Source organism: Cherax quadricarinatus, chromosome 44 (genome assembly GCF_038502225.1).
Source record: "Cherax quadricarinatus isolate ZL_2023a chromosome 44, ASM3850222v1, whole genome shotgun sequence".
Taxonomy (NCBI): domain Eukaryota; kingdom Metazoa; phylum Arthropoda; class Malacostraca; order Decapoda; family Parastacidae; genus Cherax; species Cherax quadricarinatus.
The window spans coordinates 19,176,929-19,192,823 of record NC_091335.1 but is presented as its reverse complement, the minus strand read 5'-3'; the positions used below and the strand labels follow the sequence as shown (position 1 = coordinate 19,192,823).

The 15,895-nt window shown below is 35.9% G+C and overlaps 1 protein-coding gene across 15 annotated transcripts in view; it reads right to left on the bottom strand.

The window, feature by feature from the left end:
- Positions 1-243: 243 nt before the first annotated feature.
- The window catches only part of chb (chromosome bows), a 788,037-nt gene continuing 772,385 nt past the window's right edge, over positions 244-15,895 (bottom strand). For all 15 annotated transcript variants that reach the window (XM_053789056.2, XM_053789064.2, XM_053789065.2 and 12 more), the window contains 3 exons: positions 15,019-15,371; positions 14,691-14,879; positions 244-3,461 (listed from right to left, as the gene is read on the bottom strand). In XM_053789056.2, the coding sequence (XP_053645031.1) occupies positions 3,258-3,461; positions 14,691-14,879; positions 15,019-15,371 (746 nt within the window). In that variant the 3' untranslated portion in view covers positions 244-3,257. The remainder of the gene's footprint in view (positions 3,462-14,690; positions 14,880-15,018; positions 15,372-15,895) is intronic.

The following is a 15,895-nucleotide window of genomic DNA, read 5'->3' as shown; positions in this document are numbered from 1 at the left end:
CACCACGCCAAGGAGCCCCCCTTGAAGAGGAACAAAATATACAAAAATGAGAATACTATTATAAATTATTATCAGATAATCCTATGAAATTAGTAATATTCAGAGACTATCCTAAAAGTCATCAAGTTGATAATTACCAGCTACCCTGGTAATTATAAAAATATTAACAAGTAATATTAAAAATAGATGAGCAAATTTTCAATACAAAGACCTTGTATACAAAGGTTAAAATAAAAAAAGCAACTATAATGAGATTTATTAGGATAATGAATGTGCAAAGGAGTCACCTGGGGCAGCCAGCATCCCTCACACCTACACAACTTAGCATGACACCATCCATATCACACTTGCCTATTACTGTATTTTCATTAAGCTCACATTTCCTGCAACATATTTAAAATCAAAGTGATGTCTGTTTTTCTCATGGGTTCTTCAAAAAGGCTCATTTTCTACACATGATTAAAACTATGCACCTTAACATGACATTCTAAATAAGAACTGCAAATAAATCTAAAGAAAGCTGAATTTTTAAATCAACACAAGAATTTTGTTGAGACTGGCAAGTCACATAAATGTAGGATTCAATTAAGAGAAACTGCATATAAGGTAAGTTTTAATATCATCAATGATAACCATCCCAAAATTTGAATGCCTCTTTAACAGTCATACCTTTCAGTAAGTTGTCTACTAATATTAATAAGCCTTCTGTATATTTTTATTAGAGGTTGGTATGAACTACTGGTTGCAATAAATCTGACAGTATATTATATTGTAATATTAGTATGCCAAGATTGGTTATGAAGCTTTTTCCAAAATAATGCAACTATAATTACCATGGTCACAGTTTTCCCCACAAATCATGTGTTAATTACACAAACTACCTTTTATGCAACCAATGAAAGACAAGTTTATGACTTTGGGATTATTTAGTGCTGTTTTGACCACCTTCCATACATCACACTCCAACAAAAAGAGGTATCACATTATAGAAAAAAGAGAACTCATTGGCACATAAATCATTATATACAGCCTTAACATGAATGGAAAATAGGACAAAACCAGCAGTTATGAGCCACAGATGTGAGGCCTCGATTAAAGCTTATACTTTTAATAAATAACACAAAAGTAATTCACAATGTAAGAAGAGTAGCACTCCAACCACAGATCATAGATCACACATCACAATCCATTATACATTCCAAAGTTCTATCTTCAAGTACCAATGATTAAAAAATTTAAAGCTGAAAAAATCTCAAAACTTAATACATCAAAACTAAAGTTGCTTTTACTGTTGAAATAGAAGTTTTTGGTATATGGTGGAGGAAACAGTTCGGCTGCCCCAAAACTTTTCAGCAATAGCAAGCTGTTCCAACTGTCATTTAACAAATTTTAATTTACAAAACATTCTGTAGCTAAAACACTAGGTTTTTTAGTAGAACATGTTTTCATAGCATTTTAGAATAGCAGCACTGAATGGCCCACATGGGTTTAGCATTTTGTGAATACAATATGATCATATAATAATAATAATAATAATAATAATAATAATAATTTAGGTAAACATAAATGAAATACTGTAGAAAATGTTTAAGTTAATGATACCAAATACATATGTTTTAAGTAGATATAAAGATGGGTGTAAATTCAATCTTTGATCTGTTAAAAGCTCTACAGCATAATAAAGCATCAGTAACACAGTTAAGATTTTTTATATTTCATCATATGTGAGTAACCAGAACTATACAAACTGATCTGTCATGTGAGTTTTCAAATTCAAGTTTAGTGTGTTTTATGCCTTATCACATGTTGGTTTTGCATTTATAACAAATTAACTATGTAGTGCTGGGTTAAGCTCAAATTCCCTAGTGCGAATGAATTTGTGCTTTTGAGGAACAAACATCCTGCAGCTCAAAATTGCTGAACATGTAATTATGGGTAAATGTGAATTGCTTACAAACTTACATCAAAACTTGATGATCCCTAACAAGGTTTGTTAGCACAATCATTCTGAAAAAACATTTAATCAATGGAGATGGTGAGTGTTAAGTAACGTATCTGATATACTGTATTTTAAAAAAATAATTACCATTATTATTAAGATTTAGAATCCTTGACCAAAAAAAATTTATGTACATGAAATATATTACAAACATACCAATATCATACATTCCAGCATAAGCTTAGCCCAAGGCAAGCCATCATTCACATCAAGCCACAACAGGCACACAGGAAACTGGAATGGTGGGCCCCAGACATGTATCTATACTAGCCCCAGACAATTGCTCACTCAACTATTGCAACAAAAAATTGTTTAGGTCATGCATTGCAGCCAGCTTTGTTCAGACCCAGGTCAACCATTCAACAAGATTTAGAACATCTGTATTGTCACAGAGACCAGTAAAAACCAATTGCATTAGTATCATATGTCAGCTAAAGGGGTTACAAATAATTAAAGTCATACAAGACTATCATGATGTCACTTTCAAGCACAATTGACTAGCTCCCAGCCCCTAATATTGAGTTACACTATTGTTAATAATCATATCCGTATTGGCATTGAATATCCTCCATCTTCTGGTTCTTACAGTAGAGTCACCATACAGGAGAAAATTAAGATAGGCAGCAAGTAATAGTGTAATCTCCTTTAGTTAACATGAGCTGCACCCCTAATGGCACATATGCATCAAAATTGCTCGAAGGCTGCTCCTTAACATTCTAAAACTGGTTTATAATATTTCACTTTGCCAGGAAAAGCCATATCTATGTTATCAGTATTCACAAAGTAATCTATCACACAAAGATTGCCAAGTAAGCAAATAGGTCAGTAAAAACTAATCATAAAACTATGGTAGAACCACCTGGCACTGCAGTGTTGAAGAGTCACTCTTGCCAAAGAAGGGAGTTTTATCCCTTTCAAACATGGTAGTCACAAAAATTCATAATTTTACTTCAAATTTTGTGCCATACTTGTCATGAACATCACATTATTTTCATTGTAATATAAAATTGTGTACACCTATGCTGTATTTATGAGTGCTCACTGTTTGGCATATTTGATTCTCTACACTCGTGAAAATCAATTGACTGTAAATTTAGCTCACAGACTTTTCCTTTCCCTTTGCCCTTTGCTCTCCCTCTCTCAGTATATCTGTGACTGACAGTCTTGTGATACTTGGATCATTCAGCTGTTCTGTAAGACCGAACTTATGCACATCCATCTCACTAAATCACAACCTCCTCTTTTTTTTTATAATATATTACATAGGAGGCTCAGACTTTGGAGAAGATGCTCCAGAATTTTGTGTCTCTGCACGCTTGATATATAAATTAAGAAGTTTTAACTTAGAACCAGTCAGAGTTTCAAGGTGCGGTCGCATGGCTTCCTCCCCAACTGCATTATGTAGAGCCACCATGCAAAACACAGATGCCTTGCGTACACAAGATTCTTTGTTGTCATATGCCTAGAGAAAAAAAAAACATTTAAAAATTAATGAAGTATAACTTTTTTTAAACTAGTTTGTATATACCAGTATATGTGTATATGAAAGCATATATGTACATGTGTATATCTATATGCATGCATGTTTATAGGTATGCATATATATGTACAGTACATGTAGGTATATATATACAGTAGACCTCAATTAACACGAGGGGTATGATCCCGAAAATCCAAGAGTAATTGAATTTAGCACCAGCTAAACTGAAGAACATATGAAAAAAAATAGGGTTACATTCCACAACCCTCCAAAAATGCCAAACATCAAAAATAATAGTTTATCTTACCCTACATTGTTACACATTACTGGAAACATTTGAAGAATGCAGGGAGGATTACTGTAAGCCTATTTGACTGAGCTTGGGTGTATCAAGGTTTATCATATACCATAGGATAAACCTTGATATGCCCAATAGTAGTAGGCAGCATCAGCTGACTATTTAGTTAGGGGCTTACTAGGCCACAGACAGCCAAGCTGTGTCAAGCCTGCCTGGGAAATATGGATTGAGCTACCAACTTGGGCTCCCAGTAATATTGTGAGATCATAAGCAATAGCATATCTAAAGTGTCTTATTTTCTAAGATCTATGCATGTTGGTGCCAATGTACTATAGTGGTACTAACATGAACCTGGGTCTTGAACACTGCTAGATATTGGAGGCAGTGATATGGTTTAGGGTGATATGTGGTGGCAATATTACCTAGAGAATTCTGAGTTTGGGGATGAGGTATAGGGTTACCAAAAAGTATAACTCAAGGGGCTGAGGAAGGGTTGTTGAACTGACTTGGAAATTTAGAGAGGAAGGGCAATATATGATAAAGAGGAAGGTATATAAATATGGTGTAAGGATGTATAATAATTACATGCATGTGAGGGGTAAGGGTTAGTGTGAGAGAAGAATTTAAATCATAGTTGGTGCAATAAGTAGTTTCTGTTGAAAAGTTCAAGATTCTGCACCCAAGGTGGGACTTTCAGAGAGGAGGACAGTTAATGTGTGTTTGGGCAGTGTAAATGCCAGAAGTGAATCCTGCATGACTGTTGACACACAGGACAATCTATTAAGACATGGTGGACTAACAGTGCGACTTGACAGTACGTGCAGAGCAGTGCCAATGAAGCTTTCTTCTATTAAGGAACTGAATATTCTTTCAAGCTTTTTTTTATACAGGTTTTATTTCAACGAACCAGCCATATCCCACCAAGGCAGGGTGTTTTACATTACATAAATTAAAACATGCACAACTTAAACGAATTTGAGAAAACAGTAAGAATAATACTGTCCAGAGGACATGACTGGGGTACTGCTCATTGCTTAGTGACTCGATTTCCAGAGGCTAAGGCAGGCACTCTTCTCATGGCCCAAGAGAAAATTATACTGGGAACTACCCATATATTGCATATTTAATTTCATAATTTATGGAGCACAATACTGCTGTTACCCATGATATAATTTTCAGCTGCTATCTTTCAATTTAATCACAGTCTAACTGATGGTCTACTGCATTTGCATACATTATACATGTGTGTATATACAGTATATTTCCAATTATTGTGCAGTTTATATTTCTGAAAATTAGCATGTAATATAAATTAGTACTAACTGACGTGAAGAACATACAGAAAAAATGAGTTAAGTTCCTTGGACTTAGGAGAGAAATAAAGCCTATTATTAGCAAAGCTACTGATGCTAACACTTACAGTGGAACCTTGGTTTTTGTTTGCCATGATTTTTGTCAAATTTGGTTTTTGATGACTTTTTTCATCAAAATTTTGTCCCAGTTTTTGTTCATCGCCTTGGTTTTTGTTGGTCCGCCATATCAAACAAAGCATCCCACGCGTTCTGAGTCAGTCTGGCTTTGTTTCTCATTGAGTGAGCATTACCCTGCGCATTCATCCGAAACATTTCGAAATAATCCATTGTTTTTTGTGCTTGTTTATTGAGTGCGACTACTAAATAAGCCACCATGGGGTCAAAGAAAGTTCTGAGTGTCAGCCCTTTGATAGAGAAGGCGAGAAACATGATAGAATTCAAGAAAGAACTCATAGCAAAGTTTTGTGGAGGAATATCACCTTAACAAAACTGTTGCAAGTAGTGTCTGCAACATGTTCAATGACAATGCCTTGTCCCATTTTAGGCAAATCTTAGAGACGCCAAAAACAGACCTCTCTGGACAGATTTTTTGTGCAACGGGTCCAGTGCCAGTAAAAGACAAAGAAGGGAAGTAACCCCAGATAGGGACTTAATACCTGAAGTCCTTATGAAAGGGGATTCCCCTTCCAATAACCTCTCTTCCTTCTCCCCTCCTTGCACCTTCCATACGCCAACAAGTGTCTTCAATAAAGGTAAAAGTGATATTAAATGTTCATTTATCTATTTCATTAGTCCTTTATATTTATTTCTCATTGTTTTCTGTATGTAAAACTACACTTATTCTCTATAAAATATATTTTTTGTTAATACTTTTGGGTGTCTGGAATGGATTAATTGGATTTACATTAATTCTTATGTGAAATATTGCTTCAGTTTTCATCGAATTCAGTTTCTGTCAGACTTTCTGGAATGAATTAATGACGAAAACCGAGGTTCCACTGTATTGCAACAAGGAATTTTCATTCTACTTTGGTAAAACAATTGTTGCTTTATATGCCAAGATCAATACCTCTGCCCAAATGGCACAACATGTATACTGTACCTGTATAACAATGTTTATAAAAACTGGAAAACTACTTTCTGTGTGGGATTTGATAAACCACTAGGAATACAAACTATCAACTTCTTGATACAAATTATCTACTCAAACCACTAGTATCAAGAACTCCCAACCATTTTTAGCCCAATTAGCCCCATTCTGCCTTCCAGGTTTTATTAAATGTTTGTTTTTAATGCTTTCCCATGTACTGGCCCCACATAAGAAGGTGGTCTTTGTATCTTTGAGATTAATCAAACCCTGCACAAGTAGTTTTTCATTCTTCAAAATGTTTCATGTATTCTGTGCACAGTACAGATTCGGATGAACTTCAAAAACACTAATGACAAAAGACTGTCTCAGGAATCTGTGACACTGACCAAAAACTGCTCGCAACAAATGTTAAACCAAAGTTTGGTATATGCAACAGAAAAAATAAGTTAGAAAGGCTGAGAATATTAGCCATGCCCTCACTGGCTGATAGGAGAAAAAGATAAGACATGGTGACTCCATAAAAGAATATTAATGAACACAAAGAAGTGATAAGAAATCAACAGGGAGAGTAAGAGGAAACAGTTACAAACTAAGAATGAAGAGTTGCTGAATGATACTACAAAACTATTATTTTGGCAAACAGTGGCAGAACAACAGCATGGGCTACAAGAACAGGAGTGCCACAACTGGAAATTTAAAAAAAAATTACACGACATTAAATACTGAAAGAACATCTGAAGCTACATATAGGTAATTGCAAACAGGCAAATTGGTAGATAAACTGAACCAATTGGGTGTGGCAAGTTCCCAACACAATTCTCAGACTGCTTGGTCGCCTAATGAATCCTAGGATAAGTACAAGGAATCATTAACAAAAAAATATAACGTCATCTCTTCATCCTCCCACTCACTAATGGAGTCTAACAAGTTAAGGCACTATATAAATCAATGGCCCCAGAGCTAACACAGGAATATATGCAATTAACTGCCAAAGAACCTGGAAGCAGACACAGGGTGTGTACCCTCTGATACTCACTTGACCAAAGTCAAATATAGTGCTCCATTGAAAACCACCAGCAGAACAAGCACCAATCTGCTCAAAATATGCATAGGCCCACAATCCGCATACCCATGATCAGTTTTGAAAGTGTGTCCATATTCACAGCCCACACTCCCCAAAAGTGGACCACAAACCATACAAAAGGGGCAAACTGTGAGTAGGAAGAGCATTTACAAGAGGTAACCAGCATCCAACTCACTAGCAGGTCATGATGGAGCACTGCATGACCTGCTGATTGATCCATTCAGCAAAGAAGCAAGTCACCCACCAATGGACTGGAGTCCAGAAAGGAAATCCATTATCAGACAACAGGAAATGAGAAGTATATGGGTCTCCATGTACAATAAACACAACATCAGCTATTCTGCTGAGGAAAGCTCCACTTTGGGCAGTTTTAGGTAATGGTGGTGATCATAATCTCACCTAACCTGCCCTTATATGGTCACATTTTAGATTTTTACATTTATCTGGTAACTAAAAGCTTGGACATTGTTCTTAAGCTTTTCAAATTAAATATTGCAAGAAAATTTTGTGTAATATCAGTATTATTATCCAATCCACATTTATCCAAATATCATTGTTTAATAATTCTGTTTAGTCATAAATATCTAGCTTTTAAATTCTTCCTTTACCCATCAACAGTTTTTAATTTGGAAGTTGCTTCTGTACAAACTTCATATCTGAATATTATTTGTGAAGCAACTGCAATACAATTCACAAAAACTTGAAGAAACATCCTTAATTAACATATTTAAAAGTTAATACACAAATAACAACTACCATACAGTAATCTTTCTGTGAAAATAAATTTTCTAAAAGCTCACAGCTCTCTGATGCCTTAATTCTCTTTCTTACTATTAATCATGTGACCATTTATTTATTAATAACCATTATGGTATTATGTTTGACAATCACATTACCATATTACTTTCATTGGCTTCACCCTATCGAGTTTCTCCTATTTTCCAGTTAAAACTGTATTTGCATAATGTAAAAAATATTAAATTAAAATTATAAAAAAACTGTCACACTTTCCATGACAAACATTCATAATATTTATTGTAATCAACTAATTTATGCTTACCAGCTAAATTGTAAAGATGAAAAGAAAGATTTTCTGTTAATTGTTGTATCAGGATGCAAAGATTCTTCAACACATCATTTTACCATATTATACACTGACTGCTTTTTAATTTAAATATAGGCAGTGGAAATGATGCCATATCTGGCATACAATATAGAAAATCTTGAGGGGCAAAATACTAATTGGTTGGAAAGAAATGATTTATAAAGTGAAGCTCTCAAGTGACTAACACTATGTCATCATAATCAATCTGCTGTAAACATTTCAGTTTTTAAATACACCAAATAGACAAACATGGAACATTTACAGTAAGAAGCTAGTTCATAAAGCTCATATTAAAATACAGTGGAACCTCAAATATCGAACTGCTCCTAACTCAACCAATTATGTCAGTGTATTTTTGTAAGTGCTTTTATAAGTGTATTTTTGAGGGTCTGAAATAAACTAATCTAATTTACATTATTCCTGATGGGAATAAATTCGTTTGGTAATGGCACTCGAACAGCCGTCTGGAACAAAGAAAGTTCGATATTTGAGGTTCCACTGTACATAATTATGCTCAAAGCACTAATGAGCTGAGGTACTGCATGTGCATAACAAGGTGAATGCCTCTGACCAAAGAGAATGGTTTGTTAAGTGAAGCTCTCCAATTTGATTTTGATGCAAAACATTGGCATATCCATTCTCCAACAAGGATTTTTATTTTTTAACAAACTGGCCGTCTCCCACTGAGGTAGGGTGACCCGAAAAAGAAGAAACACTTTCACCATCACTTACTCTTATCACTGTCTTGCCAGAGGCATGCCAATACTACAGTTCAAAACTGCAAATATCCCCACACTTCCTTCAGAGACCAGGCACTGCACTTTCTACCTCCAGGACTCAAGTCCAGCTAACCAGTTTCCCTGAACCCCTTCATAAATGTTAAAACAGATGGGTGTTAAAAATATTACAACCCCACCCTAACCAACTCTTCAAGTTGCTGAAAATCAGAAAATTCATGGGCAACACAAAGTAAAACCTTCAACATGTTACTTAATATAAATGCTTCAAGGTCTATGTTACAAACCTTAACCAGTTCAACTAGTCATATAGTTTATCTTCATAACAATTATTATATAATGTATGCCAGGTACTGCAAAATATCCACTTCATAAAACATATGGGCTATGCAAATTTGTGTACTAAGATATACAAGTACAGTATCAGGTTATATATGCTACACTACTAGCTCCTTATAAAATTCAAAGTATTTTCTGAATTCTGTGATAAAGAAACATTTAATCAACAGTAAAGCTAACAATATAGGATTCCCAAAGCTGATGAAACATTAAATTTATCTTTTTCTCAACAAACTTGCTTTATGGCTGTTAGTGAAGCAGAAAAAGGGCACCAAGGACATGAACCTAACACACCTATTTATGAAGCCACAATGAACACAAAAAGATTATATATAAAATAAGTTAACATATGAAAGCTTTTTACAATGTAAAAGTGATACCCAATAGGCAGAAAATACAGAAAGAAAAAAAAAAGGTTAAATATGTGAGTAGTGAGTGCAAAAGGAAAGCAAATGACTGACATACTTTACCAGCAAATTTTGCTGAAAACAGAAAACAGATGTGAAAGATTAACAAGTTGAGAAACACTGGGGAGTAAATGCTTAGAGAGCTTTAAGGTATTCTTCTGCTGCATTTATGGATTTAGAAAAGGTATATTATAGGATGGATAGGGGAGTAATGTGATAGGACTAGGGAGTAGGTTATGAAATTCAGTAATAAGATTTTATGAGAAAAGTGAAGGTCAATTTAGGGTATGTAGCAGAGAATCATGCCTTAGACAGGAATGTGTGATGTCCCCATGGTTACTTAATACAGTAGGGCCCCACTTATATGGCAGGTTATGTTCCAGGCTACCGCCAGAAAGCAGACATCGCCGGAAAGCAGAATGCCATTTTTTCCAATTATAAATGCATATAAATCCCAGATAACAAGTTTACACTAACATATATTAAGTTAGCAATAGAACTATGCATTAAAAACAATAAAAAGTAAAATACACACACAGTACACTCATTACTTAAAATATCTGTAGTCCTAATGTAGGGTGAGAGATGAGTTTTATTTGTAGGAAGTCAGGTTTGGGAGGTATGATAGACAGCCAGGTCAGCCCACCCACAAGTAATATGCTATGACATTTAAATAAAGTGCCCCAGAGTGATAAAATACATGCACAGCTTCTCCTTGCATAGCAATGTACTCGTTTACCAGCAACTCGGACTTACAATAGGCTGTTTGACCAGTATTTTTTTTTTTTAACAAGTCGGCCGTCTCCCACCGAGGCAGGGTGACCCAAAAAGAAAGAAAATCCCCAAAATGAAAATACTTTCATCATCATTCAACACTTTCACCTCACTCACACATAATCACTGTTTTTGCAGAGGTGCTAAGAATACAACAGTTTAGAAGCATATATGTATAAAGATACACAACACATCCCTCCAAACTGTCAATATCCCAAACCTCTCCTTTAAAGTGCAGGCATTGTACTTCCCATTTCCAGGACTCAAGTACAGCTATATAAAAATAATTGGTTTCCCTGAATCCCTTCACTAAATATTACCCTGCTTACACTCCAGCAGCTTGTCAGGTCCCAAGTACCGTTCATCTCCACTCAATCCTATATAACACACTCGCACACGCTTGCTGCAAGTCCAAGCCCCTTGCCCACAAAACCTCCTTTACCCCCTCCCTCCAACCTTTTCGAGGATGACCCCTACCCCGCCTTCCTTCCCCTACAGATTTATACGCTCTCCATGTCATTCTACTTTGATCCATTCTCTCTAAATGACCAAACCACCTCAACAACCCCTCTTCAGCCCTCTGACTAATACTTTTATTAACTCCACACCTGCTCCTAATTTCCACACTCCAAATTTTCTGCATAATATTAACACCACACATTGCCCTTAGACAGGACATCTCCACTGCCTCCAACTGCCTCCTTGCTGCAGTACTTATAACCCAAGCTTCACACCCACATAAGTGTGTTGGTACTACTATACTTTCGTACATTCCCTTCTTTGCCTCCATAGATAATGTTTTTTGTCTCCACACATACCTCAACGCACTACTCACCTTTTTTCCTTCATCAATTCTATGACTAACCTCATCCTTCATAAATTCATCCGCTGACACGTCAACTCCCAAATATCTGAAACCTTCACTTCTTCCATACTCCTCCTCCCCAATCTGATATCCAATTTTTCTTTATGTAAATCATTTGATACCCTCATCACCTTACTCTTTTCTATGTTCACTTTCAACTTTCTACCTTTACACACACTCCCAAACTCGTCCACTAACCTTTGCAATTTTTCTTTAGAATCTCCCATAAGCACAGAATTATCAGCAAAAAGTAACTGTGTCAATTCTCATTCATACCTAAATAATGTATGTTAGAGCTGATTTCCTCTATTCTGTTTATTACAACATACAGTACGTACACTACTGTATAAATATTTAAAAATATACCAGAAATGCCATAAATGGTGCAAAGGTGACATTAAAACAATATCAAAGATGGCTGACACACACCCACTACCATTATAATATGCTCCTCACTTACAGACAAATTCGTTTACCGACCAGGTCTTAGGAATGGAACACTGTCGTTAAGTGAGGAGAGGCTGTACAGTACATTTATTAATTACCTTAAAATATTTGAAGTCTTAATGTACTGCGAGAGGCGAGTTTTATTTGTTCGAAGTCAAGTTTGGGAAGTTTGGTAGCCAGCCAGGTCAGCCCACCCCACCTACCCGTAACATACTATGACATTTAATTAAAGCGCCCCAGAGCGATAAAATACATATACAGTACATTCATTAATTACTTTAAAATATTTGTAGTTTTAACGTAGGGTGAGAGGCAAGTTTTATTTGTAGAAGTGGTAGCCAGCCAAGGCAATGTTCCCCACCCCATCCCACCCAAATGTAGTGTAAATAAATCAGGTGAATGCATCTGGTTTTCGTCGCTTTACATTGTGTACAAGTTGTCTTCATGTTGATACAGTAGAATAAATAAAGAGAAACACTCCCATTCTCCTGTAACACCATTTTTAGAAGAAATGATGCTCTGAGAGAAGGCATACTAAAGGAATAATTTTCTAGTTACCCCCAGTAATATTATAGTGACACATTTTCTCTGATGTTAGACTACAAGTCACCTGGCTGCCACATCTCATATTTATGTTAATTTATTCTACTGTGGGGTGTATTTATCATATTTATATGTTACGTAGTGTGTTCATTATATAATTTGAAAAAATATCAAAGCTGGATTAATGGAAATGTCTATATTAACGTAACATACAACATTTAATGCGCCCAAGAGATTACGTATTACGTTAAGAGTAGAGAGAGACTTCATGATTTTAATGTGTACCTGCATGCCAGCATAGTGTGTAAGAGTAGTTAGGTACAAGTACACATAAATATGTATAATTATCAAAGTACATATAAAATATGCAATAACTTCAAAACACTTGAAATTCTGGAAAGTTTCCAGACATAATAGAGAGAGGAGCTCACGAAGAATGTAAACAAACCAGGTGGGGTGCACCGTATTTGAAAGATCGTTCACCATATAGCAAGTTTTGGTCATGATTTGAAATCATCGTATTAACGGAACACCATAAAGCATGGCCCTAGTGTATGCTGATTATGAATCTGATGAAATGGGAGATGTTACAGTTGCTCTTTGTTGAGGACAATTCTTTTGGGGGATTCAGAAATGACATTGCAAAGATTTATGGAGGAAATTAAAACTGAACATAGAAAAGTAATCTGATGAAAGTGATGAAAGTAAGAAAAATTCTATGCAATGAAAGACTGAACACCAGATTGGAAAGAGGTAAGCAAAGAAGTAAATGTAATTAGATATTTGAGAGTGGACGTGACAGCAGACGGATGTATGAGATAAGAAGTGAATCCTAGAATAGACAAGGGTTAAAAGGTATGTATTGTGTTGAGGCAGGCATCTGTGGGAAAAAAAGAAAATTTATCAGCGGAGACAAAAAAAAAAAAGAGGAGGAGGAGGAGGAACCTGGGTATAGTGCTACTAACACTTTTATATGGAGGTGAGGCATTGTATTCAAACATTATACAAAGGAGGAGGCCAAAGATAGTGAAGTCATATTTGAGATCAATGTGTGGTGTGAATATTATGCAGAGAATAAGATGAATAGAAATTAATGTGTGGAAATATAAAATGTACAATTCAATGGTCTGAAGCATTGAGAAAGGAAGCAAACAAGGTTGACCAAGAACATGCACAAATCTGAGGTGGGAGTAAGGAGGGTAGGGGATGTCCCAGGATTGGTTGGAGGGAAGGATGAATCCTTTTATAAATGTTACCTTGTTCATATTCTAACAGCACATAAAATCTTAAAAAGCACCTGACTCTACTCACATTTATCTTAGGTGCTCACACATGACTACTGGTTGATCAAGCCCCTACAACTCAAAATCACCTTTACACTTTCTTCCAACCCTTTCTCAAACAAGTGTCCAATCCAGATTTATACAATCTCCGAGTCAACCTATCCTCCTCCATCATATCTTAACCCTTAAACTGTACAAACGTAGATCTACGTTTGCACTGCTAGCGCTCAGAACGTAGATGTACATTTTTATACTTGCTTTCAAATGTAAAAAAAAACACGTAGATCTACGTTCGGAGCGCTAGTGGTGCAAATGTAGATCTATGTTTGGACAGTTTAAGGGTTGAATAAATCATCAAAACAACCCCACTTCCACCATCCGAATTATAAATTTCATACCCCAAAACTGTCTTTTAATGAAATTCCTATGCACTTCATGTTCTGCATAATTGTCACAATGCACACTGACTTCATACACAACACTTCATTGCCTCCAGTTTCCTCCTCCCTGCAACATTTAAAGATCATGCCTCACACCCACAGAGAAGTGTTGGTAACACTATACTGAGATACATTCCTTTTTGGCTTCCTTTGATGAACTAGTTTCTTTCCACAGGTGTCTCAACACTCAATCTATTTTCCCTTATCTATCCATGATTAACCTCATCATTCACAAACCCCATATCATGTTAATCAAAAAAATTTTATCTTAACAAAATATAAATTTAAAAACATTTTAATCCTCCTTCCCAAATGAATACTACTTGACAACTGTCATTTTTAAGTATTTAAATACTGATTTTCCAATGATTAGACATCATTGTTTAATGTTCAAGCTTTACAAATTACTCACTTTAGTTTTCAACTAGAGCAGCAGCACTGAAGGTTTTCAAAGGATACTCAAAGTTAAAGAATTTATTCACTTACCTTAATCAATCCAGGCATTATTTCTGGCATAGCTGCAGCCACAATAGATGGTTGGTGAGCCTCAACCAGCTTATTGAGCATTTTGATGGCCGCTTGGTTGACTGGATACTCGCCCATCTGAATCAAAGGCTTTAAGACACGAATCACCACTTCAGGAGGAAGTATCTCTGCTACAGTACCTGCACATACCTGACATGCAGAGTTATTAAATTAAACAAGGTCAATGGAAAGAACCAATTATTTATAAAAAAAAAAAAAAAAAAACGCAATGTTAAACTTTATTATATGCTAATTCCATAACAAAGGTGAATACAGAAGTAATGCTTACCGAAGCTGCACGGAGCACTTCCTTTTCTTTATCAGCATGTGCATTAAGTACTCTGAGAATGATGAGCTCAGAAAAACTAAGAAAGTGGTGAACTAGTGGACTTCTTCTCATCATTTCAGTGAGTACTGCTAGCACCAGGGCTCGCTGACCACCATCATCACAAGTAAGACACTCTAATAGCAATCGTAACACAGCACGAAAATTTTCATTCCATACAAGAGTAGACCCAGTGCGTGCCAACCTTATAAGGTTAGTCAAAGCACTACGCTTCTCTGCAGAGCGACCTTCTTCAGCATTGCCAAGCTCTGCTACTACTCCTGACATTACCTCAGCATCACTTTCTTGTCCATCTCCTATTTAAACAAATTTGTCTTAAATCTCCATTCAGAACTGTTTCATATATAGTTTATAACATTAAAATTGAATGATCCAAAGAAGGAAACACATTTGCCATCATTTATTCAATCGTTGTCTCTACCAGAAGTGTGGTGACATCACAATTCAGATTATCCTCTGGCTGTAATGTCCTCACCCCTACTTCAGAGTGCAGGCACTCCCCCTACCCACCTCCAGATATGAAGTCCAGCTAACCAGTTTTCCCTGAATCCCTTCACAAAATTTACCTTGCTCATACTGCAATAGAATGTCCATTAAAAATCACTTTTCTTCATTCACTCTTATCTAACACACTCACACAAGCCTGCTGAATACTCACACCCCTTAAGTTCAACATCCTTTACCCTCCATCCTATCCTTTTCCATCTCTAAATTCTAAAAACCATCTCAACAATCCCTCCTTAGCTTACTGAATTATACCCCTGGAAAGCCCACACATTCTTAATTTCTACTCTCAAACAATATGCATATTCTCATGCAC